At 35.9% G+C, this 18,551-nt stretch overlaps 1 protein-coding gene across 1 annotated transcript in view; it reads right to left on the bottom strand.

Annotated features, from left to right (window-relative positions):
• LOC127418996 (rap1 GTPase-activating protein 1-like) overlaps positions 1-18,551 on the bottom strand; it is a 121,570-nt gene that overhangs the window by 34,560 nt on the left and 68,459 nt on the right. Inside the window, exons 4-13 of the mRNA XM_051660002.1 lie at positions 13,326-13,361; positions 11,464-11,511; positions 10,833-10,871; positions 10,522-10,707; positions 7,556-7,659; positions 5,972-6,050; positions 5,694-5,747; positions 4,950-5,033; positions 3,797-3,897; positions 3,152-3,281 (exon numbers count right to left, since the gene is read on the bottom strand). Of these exons, the coding sequence (XP_051515962.1) occupies positions 3,152-3,281; positions 3,797-3,897; positions 4,950-5,033; positions 5,694-5,747; positions 5,972-6,050; positions 7,556-7,659; positions 10,522-10,707; positions 10,833-10,871; positions 11,464-11,511; positions 13,326-13,361 (861 nt within the window). The remainder of the gene's footprint in view (positions 1-3,151; positions 3,282-3,796; positions 3,898-4,949; positions 5,034-5,693; positions 5,748-5,971; positions 6,051-7,555; positions 7,660-10,521; positions 10,708-10,832; positions 10,872-11,463; positions 11,512-13,325; positions 13,362-18,551) is intronic.

Raw genomic sequence — 18,551 nt, 5'->3', positions numbered from 1 at the left:
CCCATGTGTGTTGAACAGATGGCTGGCAGTGGTAAACAGAGGATTGAGAGAGCGGAAATGGGGCTTTTTCTGCTGTCCATTTAAACCTGTACATCAGTTCAATAACAATCCCTATCTGCTGTCAACCTCAAATCACTGCAGAGTGAGTGCACATGTGACAGCAAGAGAGAGTGCTAGAAAGAGAGAGAGAGAGAGAGAGGGAGAGCTCTGTGTATATGTTCTAAATGTAGAAGATTCCCTGAGGAGTGAGCTTTAAAAACACTCCTCCTCAGAGGACACAGTGCTGCCAGTGAAGGTGCAAAATAAAGGTCACTTTGTGAGTCAGCAATCATCTGCCAGCACAGTAACAGTCTGTGGCTGCAGGATACAGCATACCTAATACCTAAATTTCATGGTAAGGAATTTTCCAACCATCTGAGAAATTCAAGCATGAAGTACCATCTTCGTAATTTTTGTGAGTCTACAGTCTGTGCAGTCCCAGCTTTAAACACGATTATTTACTGAGAGCAGGCAGTGAGGAGTCATTCACAGGAAACATTCTTCTGTTCGAAGACAGCTGGACACGGGGTGCAACACAATGAGACAGAATGCAAGACACTTTTCTAAAGTTTAACTACTTTTAACTTGAAAAAACAAAACTAAAACTTTGCGTTGTGCAAGACACAACACAATGACCAAAGTTGCATCTGCATGTGTGCATAGAACAAGATTTACAAAATATCATAGACTGAATACAAAAATACTTTACAAACCGAAATGTAAAACATTTTTTTTTCTATGTAAACATGTGCTAAGCAGACGTCTTTGACCGTTGTCACCGCAGTCTCACTGTTTTTTAGCATCTCACATAGAAGGACCGTGTTTTTAAAACACTAAGCATTTACATGCACAGCAATACATTAAATACTACCAAAATACAGCTCATTCAAAAATAAAAAATAAAAAAATAAAGTTGGTAACGCAAGATCTTGGGCCCTATTTTAAGAGTGGTAGCGCTAAGAGCAGCGCTAGCACTAAGCGCAGCGCTATGCCATAATTCATACAAGCAAAGTCAGTGGGCATGCCATGAAGTTTTGTTATTTTCGTGCAAGTATGCGCTAAGTCTAGGCGCAACTGTGTTTGGCGAAATCACGCATGCAAAGTGTTAATAAGCTGGGTCAAGTGCAATTTAATTCTGAGGTTCTTCTCCAGTTATTGCACTGTCTGCGTCCTATTACATAGTCCATTCCCTGTCAAGCACCAGCGATATAAACAAAGACAGCACATTCATAAGAAGTTTGTTGTGTAAATGGAGTGTATGCGATGAATAAGAAGAATAGAAAAATGGACTAACGCATTCTTTTGTGCATTAACTGCATCCTTGTTGAATGTCTGGCATACTGTATTTCTATAACAGTGACACGCTCCTTTTATACGCATGGAAAATGTGGTTCTCGTCAGAATTTGGATGTATGCTCTGTTAAATTATAGAGAATGTAAGTATTCTTAATCATTTTCATCTACTGACACATCATGGCTAGTATTGACAGTGATTGTATCTGTACGTATCAGTCAATTTTGATTTAGAAAAATGTAATTCATTTATTGAAACATGAAAAAATTAAACCAAAAATATTTCTAAATTCAAATTACACTTGATATGAAAATATAATTAAATAGTGGTGAAAAAAAATCATACCAAATCCAAACATTTTACCCTCTCCAAATTTTTCACCGGCCTCTTTTGCAAAATCACTCTATGACAGCAGGTGGAAAAATACCAATACAAATTAGATCATAAATATTATTGTAAATATAAACATAATAATAATAATTAAAAAATAAACCATGACCTATAGATAGATTAAAACAAAACTCATAAATTTTTGTTTCATAAAACGGAGATTGTCAGGGACATAATTTGATGTTCCAATATATTTTCAGAGTTCGGACATGAACTTTATTACCACTTGTTGGTGGAATCTACAAACTGCAAATGTAGGTACTGAATTTAGACTTTGTGCTGAAAACAGCCCTGTTTTTGAAACGTCTTAGCGCAATGACCTATTTCTCAGGAAAATAGCAAATTGCACTTTGCGCCACTTCATGAACATACAATACACCCACAGTTTGCGCGCATACACCCACAGATAGCGCAAACACTCCCACCAACGCCCACTTGTGCTTTGCACAGGCATGAAAATTGCACATAGAATTAGCACTCTCACGAAAATTGGATAAGATGCTGTGCACGGTTGTATTATGTATCGCTGTGCTTTGCAAGCTCATGAAAATAGAACCCTGTGTTTTTGAGAGATTTAAAATGATCAGGTTATTCTCTGATTTTGACGTCAAAATGAAAGCAAACATGCTCACAACACTTCCACACACTGGATAAGCTGGAAAGAACACCTGTAATTGTCGCAAAATCAGGGTAATTGGCAAAAATGTACATGTACACCGATAAAGGAACACAATGTAAGGCCTTTGCATGACTTTACACATTGCCGGTTTATAATCAGTGTAAGACTGTGCATGTAAACATGCTAACTGTGTCAAGTTAAAGAACTTTTAAAAATGCACCTTGAGACAACTGCATTCTGTTCCATTCATTGTGCTGTGTCTTGCTTTTTTAACGCAAGAATGTACTCGGTCTGAGCGGCCCCTAAGACTACCTCATAACCTCAAGAGCAAAATCGATTGCTGTGGACTGTAGGCCAGTGATGTTCTTATGTTCACTGATGTGGAAATACAACATGTATATTGACTTCTAAAACCACTTTTTGTAATGTCTATTCAATGCTTTGTCTATTACAATAATACATTAGTAATTTCTTCGAATGATCTTTATTTGGGGGCTTTTCTCATCAAATATTCAGTTTTATTAATCTCAATAAATATTCAATTCTATTAATTCATCGGCATGTCATGTAATTAATTCAGCTAAAACTTTTAATCAATTGACAGCCCTTGTATATACAGAAATAGATAATCATGGACAGCTGATTATACTTCCAATGCTTCCTACAATGACATTGAAATGAAAAGGGGGTTAAAGATTAATAGTCTTTTGATTATGTGGTCTGTAAAAAAGTGGAGCAACAGGCACACATGATATGAGTGACGCTTCTCACTGCCTGAGCTACAGCTACGTAGATGTGGTCGTGAATACCTGCTGTGTATCGCCCTCTGTGTAAGGCAGTTTAGTTGACACATGAAACATGATCTCTTTGTTGTGGAAGTTGTGGTACACAGACTCAGAGCCTGTCTGTCCATGCGTCACGTCCAATCCACCGCGAAACCTAGCAGAAGAGAACATATTTGAGGCATGCAGTTATGAAGGCTATCACTAACATTAAACTTCACAATGACATTCAATCCAAAATTAAGAATCCTATATACAGTAATAGGTATGTCTATATGAAAATTACATAAGAACAATCAGTTGAGGAAGTGGGGTGGGGTCCAAAAGTCTAGACCACTAGTGAAAATGTTTTGCATTTTCTAATTTAATACAATTTTGTATATGCAAATAAAATTATCAGCATAATAATTTGAGTGAAAAGTTGAACTGAAAATCTTTCAAATGTCTTAGTATTTGGAATGCCCCCCAAATTTGCTGATTTATTAATTCATTATTGTAAATACTTCCTATTCATTTTATTCCCAGGTTTAAATTATTTTGAACTTTTGGACCCTATGCACCCAAACGTTCCCCAAGCTTCTGTTTTAATTCATGCAAGCTGTTAAACTATTCATCTGATTCTGCCATACAGAGAGAGGGAGAGAGAAAGAACAGTTCTGTTTATGTCTTTACCCTTTGAAGTCATGGAGCTCGATTTTCTGTCCCAGAAACTCTAAAAACTCCACTAATGCAGGACTTTCCTCATTATTCCCAAACAAATCCTCCTCTGATGTCTGCACATATAAACATAAATTGAATGCGGACAAGTTTATCACAGACATTGCATTCAAGTGCCGTTAGCAGTGGACACATGAAGCCACCAGATACAATGAATGGTTCTGTTGAGGTCATTCATTATCTTTCTTTGAATTATTGAACAAATAACAAAGTAGTTCAGCCTTTCAAAAACAGCTATCACAATAACAAGAACACATAATGATGGTGCTTTTTGTTAGAGCACAAAGCCTGAAGTTCAATAAACCCCAAATGAAATGAACCTTCACAAAAAAGCAAGAACTCCTCGATAAGGATATAAGCAAACTCCAAAATTAGCAAACCTAACTGGCTCATCATTACGATTCAAATAGCTAGATGAAAATGCTAATTGTTCCTCCGAATAAACATATTCTCCCATTTAGAATCAAAGAGGGTGAAGCGGAAGTGCTGTAGAAGAGTTTTGAGGACTGAACCATAAGGTGTGTTTCAAACATGCACATGTCCCAACAAGGGCCTCTGTGTTGGGGCCAATGTTCTTGCTGCCCACACTGGAAAGGGTGAGTGTGTAAACACAGATCTGTGAGATGAAGAGGCTCTTCAGGGGCATCTTGCTGCCTCCTCTGTTATGCTAATTTGCTGAGGGTGCTGCTGTCAGGCTTCCTCTGAGAACCTCTCAGGTACAGTACTCCCGCTCTCGAACCCAGCTTCACTCCTATCTGCAGCCTCAAATGTCAAGGAGCTGCCTTAATTCATTCAAACCTCTCCTCTGGGTTCTCAGACAACAATAGCCTCATGACTTTAATACAAGACAAATAGAGGCAACGATTTGATTGTTGTCATTGTCTAAACTGAGGAGCTATTATGAGGTAGAGAGGTCTTCTTTGTTAGCTGTTTGTTTCATAAGTATCGATTTGCCAGTGTACGAGACATCTATGTGAAGGTGTTATTGAGGAAATCTGAAGAAAGGTGACTTATAAAGATGAGTTGTAGCATCAATTATTCTCTGTGTATCAGCTCAATAATAGGTTGTGAAGAAGCTCAAGAAGATAAGACTCCCCATGCGACTCACCTGTCCAAACCTCTGATAAATGACCCCAAACTTGAAGTTGTTGCTGATGACGTGTTCGTCAAAAGTGACAATGAGCCTGGAGGCCTGAGGGAGAGGTTAGATAATATAAATAAAGAGACAATAAAAAAGAGACTAATAAGAGAGTTATTAGATGGTCCAAACTAGTCATTAGTTGTTTAAAGCAGGTCATTAGCTGGTCAAAGATAGTTATTAGCTGGTCCAAGTTGGTCATTAGTTAGTCACTAGTTGTTTCAAGTTGATCATTAGCTGTTTCAAGGTGGTCATTAGCTGATCCAAGCTAGGCCAAAGGTGGGTGTTTGCCAGCTACCATATTTAAAAAAAAAAAAAAAAGCTTGAACATTTTGAGCTTGTGCCGTTTTTTTTTTGTTTTTTTTGCTGGTTCAAGTTGGTCTGCCAGCTTGGATCATGTAATGACCAGCTTTGACCATCTAAAGACCATCTTGGACCACCAAGAAACTAGTGTTCTAAAATACAGCTACCAGCTTAAGCAGAAACTCCTATTCTGTGTCCTTGAAATACAGCTTTAAAACAACATTGCAAAGAGAGAGCAGATGACACAGTGACTTCCCCTTAAACTGCCCCTATTTCCCAGTGTCTCACTTTAATTAACAAGGACAAATGATCCTGCATCATGCATTGGTGAATTTCGCATATCACTTCAGTGCAGGTGGGTCATACAATGGCAGAACATTGATGAAAACTGTGTTGTGTGGGGTTGCATACCTTTGGGTAAAGCACAGGGAAAAAGCGGTCCACATTCACCTCTTCGCAGACAAGCTGAGAATAATGAAAAGAGTAGTAACATATTGATTCTGTTCTTATTCTCATTTGATCTCGCTAAAGTGATGCAGCACAATGGTCGTCTGTCCAGGCAGGACAGGACAGGCTCATGGGGGAGTGAGACAATCAGTCATGTCACTCAATGAGAATTGTGATGAATTGTAGGCTGTGAAAACAATAGTGCTGACCCCTTCAACCCTCCTCGCATGATCTACTCTCACCTTGGCCATCTGGACAATGTTGGGGAATTCGGTCAGACAAGATATTGGAATCACATCGTGATATGTTTTCATTTTAGTTCTGTAAAAACAGACAGGTATTAGTAAAAACATACAAGCTGCAAAAAAAATTCTCAATCTGCAATTTTGTCTTCTTTTCAGTAAAAAATCTAAACATCAAAGAAAGATACATTTAAAACATAAAATTAAAATGTAAAAGATAAAAATAACTTTTAACAAGATACATTTACTCTGAGAGGCAAAACTGCATGAAACAATATTAAATATTCATTTAAATAAAAAAAAATTAAAAATAAAGAACTGTTTCAGAGAATTTATCTTGAATTAAGTATATTTTTTCTCACCCTATTGGCAATTCTTTGTCAAAACCTTTGTGAAGTTTATGCCTTAAAATATTGCCAAGGGGGTAAGAAAAATAAACTCTATTCAATGTTTCCTTAACCTTTCTTACACAATTTTGCCTCTCAAGTAAATTCATGTTTTTTGGAAAACAAATAATAAGATTTTTTTGGTAACACTTTACAATAAGGTTCCATTTGTTAACATTAGTTAACAACATTAGTTAACATGAACTAACAATAAACAATACTTATTAAGCATTTATTAATCTTAGTTCATTTTAATTTCAACATTTACTAATACATTTTTAAAATCAAAAGTTGTGTTTGTTAACATTAGTTAATGCACCATGAACTAACATGAACTAACAATGAACAATTTATTTTTATTAACTAACATGAAAAAAGATTCATAAATTGTGAAACAAATATATTTTTAATTGTTAATTCATGATAACTAATGCATTAACTAATGTTAACGAATGTAACCTTCTTGTAAACTGTTACCGGTTTTTTTTATTTTATTTAACATTCTCTTCATATAATTATTTCATTCCTTACAGCTAAAAAATAAACACACTTTCAACTACACAACACACTGAGGCCCCAACGTACAACTGTAACACTTATCAACATCTCTGAACTGTGTTCAGTGTCATTGTGGCATCATTAAATGTGTCACATGGATTTGATTTACAGGAACATCCTGCTGTCTTCCCTCCACCCACACACATTGCCCTATATTGTCCATCTGGTGTCTAATGCGGAAATGAGGGTGCCATATACATTTGGCCTGTTTAATCCGTGTGAAAAAAGTGTTTTATTGTGGATCCCAGGAAACACTTACAGTTGTTGTCAAGGAATAAATGTCACTGTACACTGCCTAATATCCACAATAAAAGGTAAAGCTCACAACAAAGTTATGGATCTGTGTCTGACACCAAGACTGTCATTAGCTGCTCTTGTCTACATTATACAGACTTTGTGCACAGCAGAAAAAAAAAAAAGAGTGATTTAAGGGAGGTACACTGCAAAAAACCTTTTTCTTAATCAGTATTTTTGTCTTGTTTTCTAGTTAAAATATCTAAACATCCTTAAAACAAGAAACATTTACTTGAGAAGCCAAATGACAAACAAGACAAAAATACTGAGTAGCAAAACACTTCTATGCAGTGTACACAGACAGTAACAGCGAGGGATCAATCTAGGGATGGAAAAGTGGGCACACCTGAGCATGAGCCGAAGATGCTCTTGGTCCCCAATAACATCATATTTCATGGAGAACACCAGGTGGCCCAGGGCACTGTCCACTGTGTAGTAATTAAAGTGTTCCTAATGACAGAGCAGAAGGCAAAACTGTGAGAGCTCATTCATCTTCACAAATACACAGCCACACACATTTCAGTTTTTTTGTCCAAACACTCCCCCACAGATCTAACAGCTTTTTCATACGAATGTCTAAGCATCAGAGGGCTGCAAATTGTCCCACACTTAGCAGCAATTACATAAAACAGTTGCACTACTCTTAAAGGGATAGTTCATTGAAAAATGAAAATTATCTCATCATTTACTCATTCTCATGCCATCCCAGATGTGTATGATTTCTTTCTCCTGCAGAAAACAAACAAAGATTTTTAGAAGAATATCTCAGCTCTGTAGGTCCATTCAATGTAAGTGAATGGTGTCCAGAACTTTGAAGGTCCCAAAAGCACATAAAGGTAGTATAAAAGTAATCCATACGACTCCAGTGGTTAAATCCACATCTTCAGATGCAATATATTGGGTGAGAAACATATTAATATTTTAAGTCCTCTTTTTTTTTTTTTTTACTATAAATATACTTTCACACAGCCATCACTTGCATGTACACAAGAGTTCTTATCCTTGTTTTTTTTTTTTATTTATTTTTGGGCAGGAAAGAGAAAGAAAAAAGGGAAGGATAAAGCAAAGGAAAATAATAAATAAATAATATTTTCACAATAGTCCAGTAGGTGACGATATGCATGAAGAATGCAAATTGCCAAATACAAAAGAAGAACATGAAAGTGAAAGTGGAGAATTTATAGTTAAAAGGACTTAAAAATGTATCTGTTTCTCACCCACACCTATCATATTGTTTCAGAAGACATGGAGTTAACCACTGGAGTCATATGGATTACTTTTATGTAGGGCTGCAAATGAAGATTATTTGAATAATCGATTACTCTAACGATTATTTGAACGATTATTCAACTATTCTGCGATTATTGCAACGATTAAGCATTTGGTCTTAACTGATTATTCAGCTTGTGCCCTGACTTAAAAGGTTGTATTAAACCTGCTTACTAACAATAAAGAGGACAAAATCATCTTTTAAAAATGTTTCTAAATGACATTCACTGAATTAAAGGGGAAAAAAATACCTTATAATTTAGTTTAATTCAGTAAAGAAATCCTATTGTTATGAAGTGTTTTTGTATTGATTTCCATTTTAAAATGGTCTAAAAATCCTTAAAACAAGATACATTTACTTGTATCTTAAATATAAGTGTATTTTGTATATAAGTGTATTTTTTCACTTGGTTATACTTCTGTAATTGCAGTTAAGACTAAATATACTTATATTCAAGATCTATTCTCTAAAAGCAAGTCTAAATACCTTATATGCTGCTTCTCAGGTGAATGCATCTTTTTTAAAAGATTTTTAGATATTTTTTAAATATTTGTATTTATAATATTATATTCAACATTCTCAGATAACAATTTTTTCTTCTGCAGTATAGCTGCTTAGGAAAATGTACATTGTTTTAAAGGAGTTTTAGATATTTATATTGGAAAACAAGCCAAAACAAAAACAAATCAAAAACATATTTTGTTGTAGTGTATAATGGGGTGAAGACTACCCTCTCTCACCTTTCTGTTCACTTCAATCCATCTTTAACTCACAAAAAAACAAACTCTCTCTTATGAATAAATCTGCGTATTGCCAACTTTCTTAACGATAAGAAATGCACAATGACATTTATTATGATTCAATAAGTTGTGAGCCATCACGTTATAATCTAGTTGCATTAAGCATGCGTGCTCGAGGGACGAGCGTCCCCGCGACAGAGTGTGCCTTAGCCGGGTGCAGTTTCAATCTCTCCCCCTTAGATCAGAACATTCGTGAAACTCATAAAAGAGGTGCTGACCGCACAGAGAAATGCCAGTTTCGGAGTTTGTAGTTATTTACATGATCTGCTTCCATATTAGCGGAGTGGCAGCTCCAGCTCCACAATGAGAGTGTTTCTGTATTTACTTATTTTGTATTTTTGCATTATAATTCCCTCATACTTTGCGATCTACTGTTTGGAAAGTTTAGAGTGCATCTGGACTGTGAGCTGTGTAATTCTTCCTCTCCTCAGTCAGGTGCGAACTGCAGTGCTGCTCTCGTGCATCATCATTACAGTTTAATGTGATGCCATGTTACGTTAAATGAGATCAAATGACTATTCGGAAACGAAAATTTTTGTCGACAATTTTTTATTGTCGACGTTGTCATTAACGTCGACTAATCGTTTCAGCCCTACTTTTATGTTGCCTTTATTTCTCTTTGGAGCTTCAAAGTTCTGGCTACCTTTCACTTACATTATATGGACATACAGAGTTGAGATATTCTTCTAAAAATCTTTGTTTCTTTGTGTTCTGCAGAAGAAAGAAAGTTATACACATCTGGAATGACATGAAAATGGGTAAATGATGAGAGAATTTTCATTACTGGGTGAACTATCCCTTTAAGGTATTTCAGCTCAAAAACTTGCGCCTTATTCCCCAGTCGCAATGCAGGTGTTAAATGTCCTTAAGTCATTGTCATTCTTTTTGTCAGAAACACACAAAATGCATTTACGTGTGTAAATTAGGCTTGTTATTGATTCAGCCTTATTCACAAAACTCAGTGCTATTGCGTGACATAATTAATGTTGCACAATTACTACTGGAATTGCACCATGCAAATTGCATTAAGCAAAATTTGTTGGGCATGTTTGTGTTGTTCCTTAATTAGCATAATTATGTGACAATGAAGACAGTGTGGTGAATAACAGTGCTCTCAGCAGGCAGAATTAATTCTTAGTGAATTTTCCCCAAAATGTTTGTTTTTCAAACCAAACCAGATCTCTCTCTCAGTGTGTTATATCCAGTTGCAGCTATCAATGCTGGATTTGGGCTTATCCTCACCTTGCCCAGAAAATGCTTCCTGTAGATCTTAGAAGTGTTGTTAAACTCCAGTTTAATGCGAGAGGTGGGAGAGAGGAGCTGCTCTGGGTCAGTTCCATTGCACAGCTCGTGATTGGTCCCTTCAATCCAATAACCCCCAAACTGGGGCAGCAGAATCAAGGGAAATGGACTCTTTCTGCCGAGAACCTGACAGAGAAAGCGAAGAATAAACAATTATGGTGCCATTCACTCAAACAAGCACACAATAAATTTCACTGAGATATTGACTGCAAAAACAATTTCTGTCAGTCCTTTATTCTGAAGTGTTTTACCTCATGGACACTGGGGTAAGGGATGTAGTCTTCTTCGGTCTGTAACAAGAATACACAAAGATGCATTCTTTGATTGTATTAAAATAGTTGGCATCGCTAGAGGTGGGGAAAATCAATATCACAATATTTTATCTTACGTCACAATACAGTATCAATACTGTAAAGGTGTATTCAAACCAAGCCCATTTGTTTCGGTGCTAATGTTCGTCTGTCGACAATCCAGCGAAAAAAAAAAAAATCTTCGGAGAGCAATGAAAACTGAATGACCAATGAGGTACAAGCTTTTTGTAATTTTTCCAGCTAATTAACAGGCAACAATATATTGACTTCTAAATTCACTTTTATAATTGTGATTCTTTACAGGCAGTTTGGCTTCAGGCCAGAGAATACTGTTCAGCACCAGCTAATCTTATTTGATTGCAGCTCCATTAGTGCAAGGGAAAGTGGCCTAGGGATGTCTTTGAATACTGGGTGCACCAGCTTGACTGATAACTAGCTTTTCCATTTGAAGCTGCTTGCCTGCAGATAAAAACAGCAGCCCGTGGCCCTCAGACAATACATGTTTTGTATTGTGTGTGTGTGTGTGTGTGTGTGTGTGTGTGTATACACAAAGGTGTACTGGTGAACATACTTTGAGAGGAGGAGGAAGTGTGCACCGTTGCTCGTCCATTCTGTTGCTCTGAAAGATAAAAAGAGAGAGTCTGTAAGCCCTATAGCAGCCCTGTCAACCCATGTGTAAACTACACAGTACTACACATTTATAAATAAATATTACATAATTTCTTTAATAATAAAAATGTTACTAATGTTATTATTTTGTAGTTAAAGACATTATCATACAACAAGTATGATTTCCAAAGAAATACAACATACTGTAAGTAATCAAAAACTTCTTCACACTTATTCAAAATGATTCATATAAAAGTTATATTCAAACATATACTTCAGTGCAGGGAAAAAAGCCAAAGCCAGGAAAACAAAAGCATGCAATTATGTGGGACAGCATATTGGGGCATTCATAAAACTTTCATTTTGGCAACAAACTTCATTTTGGCAAAGATGCACATAGACAGTATCAGAATAGCACAGTATATTTGATAAAAAAATGAAAGTCGGAAAGCGCTATCAGCCCTTGCATCAATCATACACAATGAACTATTTCTTTATTCTCTTTAATCAAGTTTTATGAAAATGATAGACAGTTGAACATAAGATCAAAGGGGCATTGCAAGCTTGCAAGGAGAATCTATTCAAATATTAACAAAGCTATTTACAACCATTGCACAAAATATAACATCACGATGTTGTGAGGATAAAACCATTTGTCCAGATTAATTTAAATTCAATTTAAAAAAAGGGGGGAAAAGTAGCATAATCAACTAGGACAGTTGAAAGAATGAAGCCTTATAGAGTTCAGATGAAGCCCATAGGCTTTCAGTGAATTTGAAAATATTTGCTGGTTTCATCAGATTCTTATGATAGCTGTTACTGTCGATCTGAAATGCTGCAATGCACTGAGATCCAAAGGAGATAGAATGTCTGATCTATTTGATGCCAGATTCAAGGGTCTCCTTTATGGCAAGACAACTGTGATATACAGTACTTTCCAGCATGTTTTTAACTTAATGCATCTTGTGCATTTAACAGAGGCTCTCATTTACAGAAGAAACAGAACTTTGGTCTGCAGATTCAGTAGAAACCCCAAAATAAATCAGATCTAATGTCAGTGTCATGCTGTTTCCAGAAGTATTATAGTGCATTTAGAGCACTTATCAAAGTTTCTCCATAGTATCCCTGTCCTAAGTCAGAGATAACAATGATAATAGCAAATGACTGCAAGAAAACTCATTGCATAATCAATATTTAAAGGTGAAGTGTGCCATTTTGTGGCTGTTCAAATACTTTTTCCTATCCCAGCTTAATATTCAGAGCCAACTACTTTGTAAGCAAGCAATTTGTAGGTTGATTTACCTGAAAAGTGCAAACACTGTGGCTCAAATATTGCTCTGTTTGTTTGTGCATCCCAACAAGCCTGACACCGCAACACTGGCGTCAGTTACTATCAGTTTGATCAACCAATTGCAGAAGTGTTTTGTATACCTGCTTGAAACGGTCATTATTTTTGCTATTCCATTTGGTAACACTAGAGGCACAGAAATCACACCCTTCAACTTTAAATCAGTCTTCTCTCTATGGTCAACATCAGGATCTTCCTGTATTTGAGCACCAGAGGCAGCAACTTCCCAAAATATGTCAAATCTCCTCGTAGTCAAATTGTGTACTATGGTGCCAACTTAGTGTACATTTGGCAACCACAGGACTATGATAATGAATAAATGTCCTCACTATTTAAAAGGATGACCTTCAACTAGAGCAAAAGATGTGCAAATGCAACTCGGTAGCCAGTTAAGACAGCTGATTGCAGGGTTAAGGAAGACATCTAGATTAAAGATGAGAGGCAGAGGGGGAAAAATGAGAGAAGAAACACATTACCTGCATTTTCTCAATCATTTCAAATAAATCAGTAGTCTGGAAGAGAGGAGAGGAGATGAGATGTGATTAAATGAAATGAGATGAGTTTAAAGTTGACCCCTAGATGACATTCTCATGATTTGATTATGGGGAGTGGCTGAGAACACAGAAAACACACAACGTAACATTTACCCATATTTCCACTGATCATGGGAATTGCTTATAATTGTTATAAATGGCGTTTGAAGCAGTTTGTAATCATTTGTCTAATATTCATATCCCAATTTGCAAGCATTTATAATATGTATTATATCTTTATGTATAATTTATAATAGAATTATTTAAATTTAAGTTTTGAGTGTAGTATTTGGCTTCTCATTACTCATTTTGATTGATTCCTACACAGACACATTAACATGCACTATCTACTGACAGCTGATGTGACAGCAGTTTGTTCAAGTGAGCTGCTACATGGAGAACCTCCAAATTACAGACAGTACAGTTCTGTCCAGCATTTGGGATGGACCCAAAGATAATGTGAGCAAGAGAGAGTGGAAACGATTATCTGCAATGTGTGGAGAATGAAGCCTGGATGAATTTCTCACAGTCTTGAACAAATACATTGTGTACTGTACTACATTGTTTGAGTACACTGTGTGAGTCCTCCGCCATCGACAAACAAACCGCTATTGCTGCCTTGAAAACAAACTTCAATGAAATTTAACCATGACAGGCAAAATACCCCTGACATGAGGTCACTGGGACTGGAAGAGTCGGGCTGACAATACTGTACCACACACACATAAACAAAGAACCTTTTCCGCCTCTTTAAACTATCAAATTACAAACTAAAACACCAGAGAGAAAAGTAATTTAATAATACTAATAAACTCTGAACCATGTGCTCTCCATTCTTCACAGTATTCTCCCTAAACAAACAGTACATTGCTAAACTATCTAGACCAATTTGATAACATTAATACAAATGTTATCAAATTGTAAAATGTAATATAATATAATACAGTAATATATAGTATATACAATATATACACTACCAGTCAAAAGTTTAGGGTCACTTACTCATTCTTTATTATTATTATTTTTCACATTTAAGGATAACAGTAAAGTCATCAAAACTATGGAAGAACATAAATGGAACTATGGGAATTATGTTGTGACTAAAAAAATCCAAAATAAATCAAAACTGTGTTATATTTTAGCATCTTCAAAGTAGCCACCCTTTGCCTAGAATTTGCAGACATGTACTCTTGACATTTTCTCAACCAACTTCTTGAGGTATCACCCTGGGATGATTTTTAAACAGTATTGAAGGAGTTCCCATCAATACTGGGCACTTAGTGGCTGCTTTTCTTTATTATTCGGTCCAAGTCATCAATTTAAAAAACTATGAAATATTTAATAAAATGTGAGTTTTATAATGAAATTAATTAATATGGTGGCACAATTATATTTTTGTCTACAAAACTAATTTCAAACATTTAAGCATATGCCTTCATATCAAAAGAATTTTAAGATCATGAGAAACATTTCAGTCAAGTGACCCCAAACTTTTGAACGCCAGTGTATATATATATATATATATATATATATATATATATATATATATATATATATATATATATATATATATATATATATATATATACCACTGTAGCAATATAATGAAACAACAATGAGAATAAGTAATACATTATTTACAGTAATAAAAACCACTGAATCACATGCGCTTCTATAGACTCCATATGATACTGCAGAGATACAGTATGGGTGTGAGGACAGTTTAGAGGGCATAATCTGTTTTATTGTACTACAAACTGCAAGTAATCGAACATGAGTGAAAATAATTAGTTGGCGAAGATGTGCAGCACCTTTAGTGTAAAATTATAGAGCATGTCTGATATATTGATATCCGTTCTGCCACTGATGGGAGAAAAACCAATATCACACTAAATTGAAAACCTATTGATATTCTGAGCTAAGAACATGTAAATGTATTGGGTGACTCTGGGTGCCTCTGAGATGACAGCATTATTTGCTGTCGGTTGTAGCAGTATTGTGACGAATGATGAACCATTATTTTAGCTGTTTAGCTCTGATTTTAATTAAATGTTTAGATTCTGTTCAATGAAAAATTTCAGCTCTGTTTTTACTTTATGCTCAATTCTGCAGTGACACAAAACTAGATCCTTACACTGTAAAAGTAAAAAAAAATCAAATAAAAAACATTCAACTCCCAAGATCTGAAAACTTTAATTTAATTGCTGCCTTAAAATAAAGTGGAACAGAAGTGGAGCTCAACTTACATCACTTACTGTAAGTCCATTGCATGTTTTGACCACTTTGAATTTACTTATTGGTGTAGAAAACGTACAAAATTGAGTAGAAATGACATGAATTACTGTAAATGATCCATTTAAATGTTATGTATAATGTATAAAAGTCTATTTCCCAGTTATCCAACAGAATAATTTTCTTTAAGGGTGAAAATGTCAAATACTTACATCTTTAGGACTTTTCCAGTGAGCAACTGTCACCTGCAGTGGGCTGAGATGTGCATACCGACTTTTAGCCATGTTTAAAAAGTAAAAAACCCACAACCTCTAGTATACACGTTCAACATCAAAAGCCAAAAAACACCAAATGGGAGGATTCAGAGTAACAAAGTGACCAACAGAGATATCCGCCTCTGTCTTCATAAGTTAGACAAAACCTTCAGCCCAGAGTGGTACAGCAGGTTCCATGTTACGAAAGTGAGAAAACTCCAGCTGGGCAGCACTGCTTTTGTAGAATATCCTGCAGTGTGTACTCTAGTAGGTGTGTGCATGACTGTAACCTGAAGTCTATTTGTGTGTCTAAGTATTAAGATCTTCTAACTCCAGGTGCTCACTTACTCTTTTCCTCTCTCAGTGTAACAATGTGAGATGTGCAGGGGAGGAAGCATTCCTACAGAATTACCTCTCCCTCTCTACTTCTTTCACTCTTTCTTGCTATGTTTCTTTCTCTCTCAATGGCAGAGGTCCAGGGCAGGAGTGAGCTGAACTGAGTCTGGCTCTGCACTCTTTCAGGCAGACAAGTCTGTGCAGTGTCAGTTCTGAATAAGCTCTCAAAAATCTGTAGTGCAACATGAGTCATCAAAATTTTTGGACACTGGCATATAGATGGCCTCAAAGCAAACAGACATGGACTCTCTTTTTGATTCCATTGTGTCTTTAAACAGTCTGCATAATTGCAACTTTATTATTATACAGTATGCAGCTTCAGATGCAGCTTCTGTGCTGCCATTGCAGTATACAGTAAAGACTGCAAAAACAACAACAACAACAACAATGCAGAAATTCTCCTTTAGTTTGACTGCTGTTTGACTGAGTCTTGGGGCAAAAACTCATTTAAAAGCATGCCGTCACCAACAAGTGTAAGGCTTGCTGAAAACATAAGGTTGACAGTGTTTAAGAGGATGTTAAGGAGAGATGGACAGAGAAGGAGCATATTGTAATAAAAGACTGACTGCTAATTATGTCAGTTTAATAGGTCTGTCATTAGTTTGACTGGCATCATTATTGGACCTATACGTCCAGTTTCGTTCAGAACTTTTTGCCATCCCTTCATTTATTTATGGTGCTTTTCAAATGCCTTTTATTTACAGATTTCATATATATATATATATATATATATATATATATAAGTTAGTGTACTTGTTAGCCAAGTGGACTAAAGTGTCAGTGAAGAGCTTGCTTGAGATGAAATGTGAGACAAGTGATGTCTGAAGTAAAAAGAAAAATCAAGATAAATATTACTTGTAATTTTGCCAAATTGTGCAATAAAAATAAACGTGAAAATATTATTTCATTGTGTTTTTTAGGATACATAAAATGTTAGCTATTAAATATGTCTAAGCAAGACAAATCAGGTCTGCCATTTAAAAACTTTAAAAATGTCATCACCATCATTTCAGCCACAGAATTCTATTAAACACATTACAGAATCTGAGATGTGCTGGAAATGACACTGTGATGGGAAATTTCAAATTATGAACGAAAATGACAAATCTCCTGTTATGCATGTACACACACTGTTGGACATTGTTAGTAGACAAATTAAATAAACTAGTGAGATTAAGATTTTTTTAACAACATTTACTTACAACTTTACTTTCTAGAAGTTCACAGTGCTGAAAGTGCCCGAAGATGAAATTAAAAAAAAAAAAAAAAACACACATTATATATAGCTCAAATATACATGCTCTGAATGGTACAGCCAACAACCTTAGGGCTATGCACTTAGATGAATAAGCAATTTTTTTAGTTAAAAATAAAATTTACTAGAGTGACAGAGAGCAGTGCTTAGAGCAAAGAGAATTTAAGAATTTTGCAAATGTTCCAAAAACATTCATTGTTATCTATGATTCATGCAAACCTGGTGGACAGAATTGGCAGTCTGTTTTAATAAAGCTTCAAGCCAGTGAGTGGATTTGGAAATGGAATTTCCCCAGGGCTGAGCAGAAATGTGCTAATCTATTTAGCTGGTCTTAAAAAGATACTCTGACCAAATTTTCCAAGAAATGATAAAGCACTTGCACAGTTGTCTCTGTTTTAGCCACAGCAGTGTTTGAAACAAACAATTCCTGTGCACTGTTCACTTAGGAAGACATGAAATTTCAGGCAGAATTTCCATAAAGGACATATACTGTATTTAGACGCTTATCATGTCAGTTAATCTAAAAGAAAATCACATTGGATTTCACTGAAAACTAACTTTGTTAGATAAGCCTGTAGAGACAAATCTGGTAGAGAGAGAAAGAGAGTGGAATAATGATGGGCTTATTGGAGTGATGCACATGGATGTTAGAGGCATAATCTCGACTGTGAAATCAGGCCAATCCTTAATTAATGATCCCCTTCATGTGATTCTCTAGTCAGTGTCTCTCTCTATCTGTCTCTCTCTCAACCTGGCTGTGACCATCCTCAGCTCGGCACAAATGAAATCAACTTTAGAAGACACTGCTATCACACTAAAAGTAGGCAGAGCATCAGCGCTCTTCTCTGTTCCTCATGGGTAATGGAGCAAAGGCCTACAGCCCTGTGTGTGAGTTCAAACTCAGTTTACACTCCTAAGTTCTACAAAGAGGCCCACAGAGCAGCTCTCTATATTGTAAACACACTTTCTTTCATTTTCATAGGGGGACCTTTTTGAGATCATTTTTATGAGATCAGATCAGATAGAGGAGAG

This window comes from Myxocyprinus asiaticus, chromosome 28 (genome assembly GCF_019703515.2).
Source record: "Myxocyprinus asiaticus isolate MX2 ecotype Aquarium Trade chromosome 28, UBuf_Myxa_2, whole genome shotgun sequence".
Taxonomy (NCBI): domain Eukaryota; kingdom Metazoa; phylum Chordata; class Actinopteri; order Cypriniformes; family Catostomidae; genus Myxocyprinus; species Myxocyprinus asiaticus.
The sequence above is the reverse complement of the archived record's forward strand: the minus strand, read 5'-3'. Positions and strand labels throughout refer to the sequence as shown.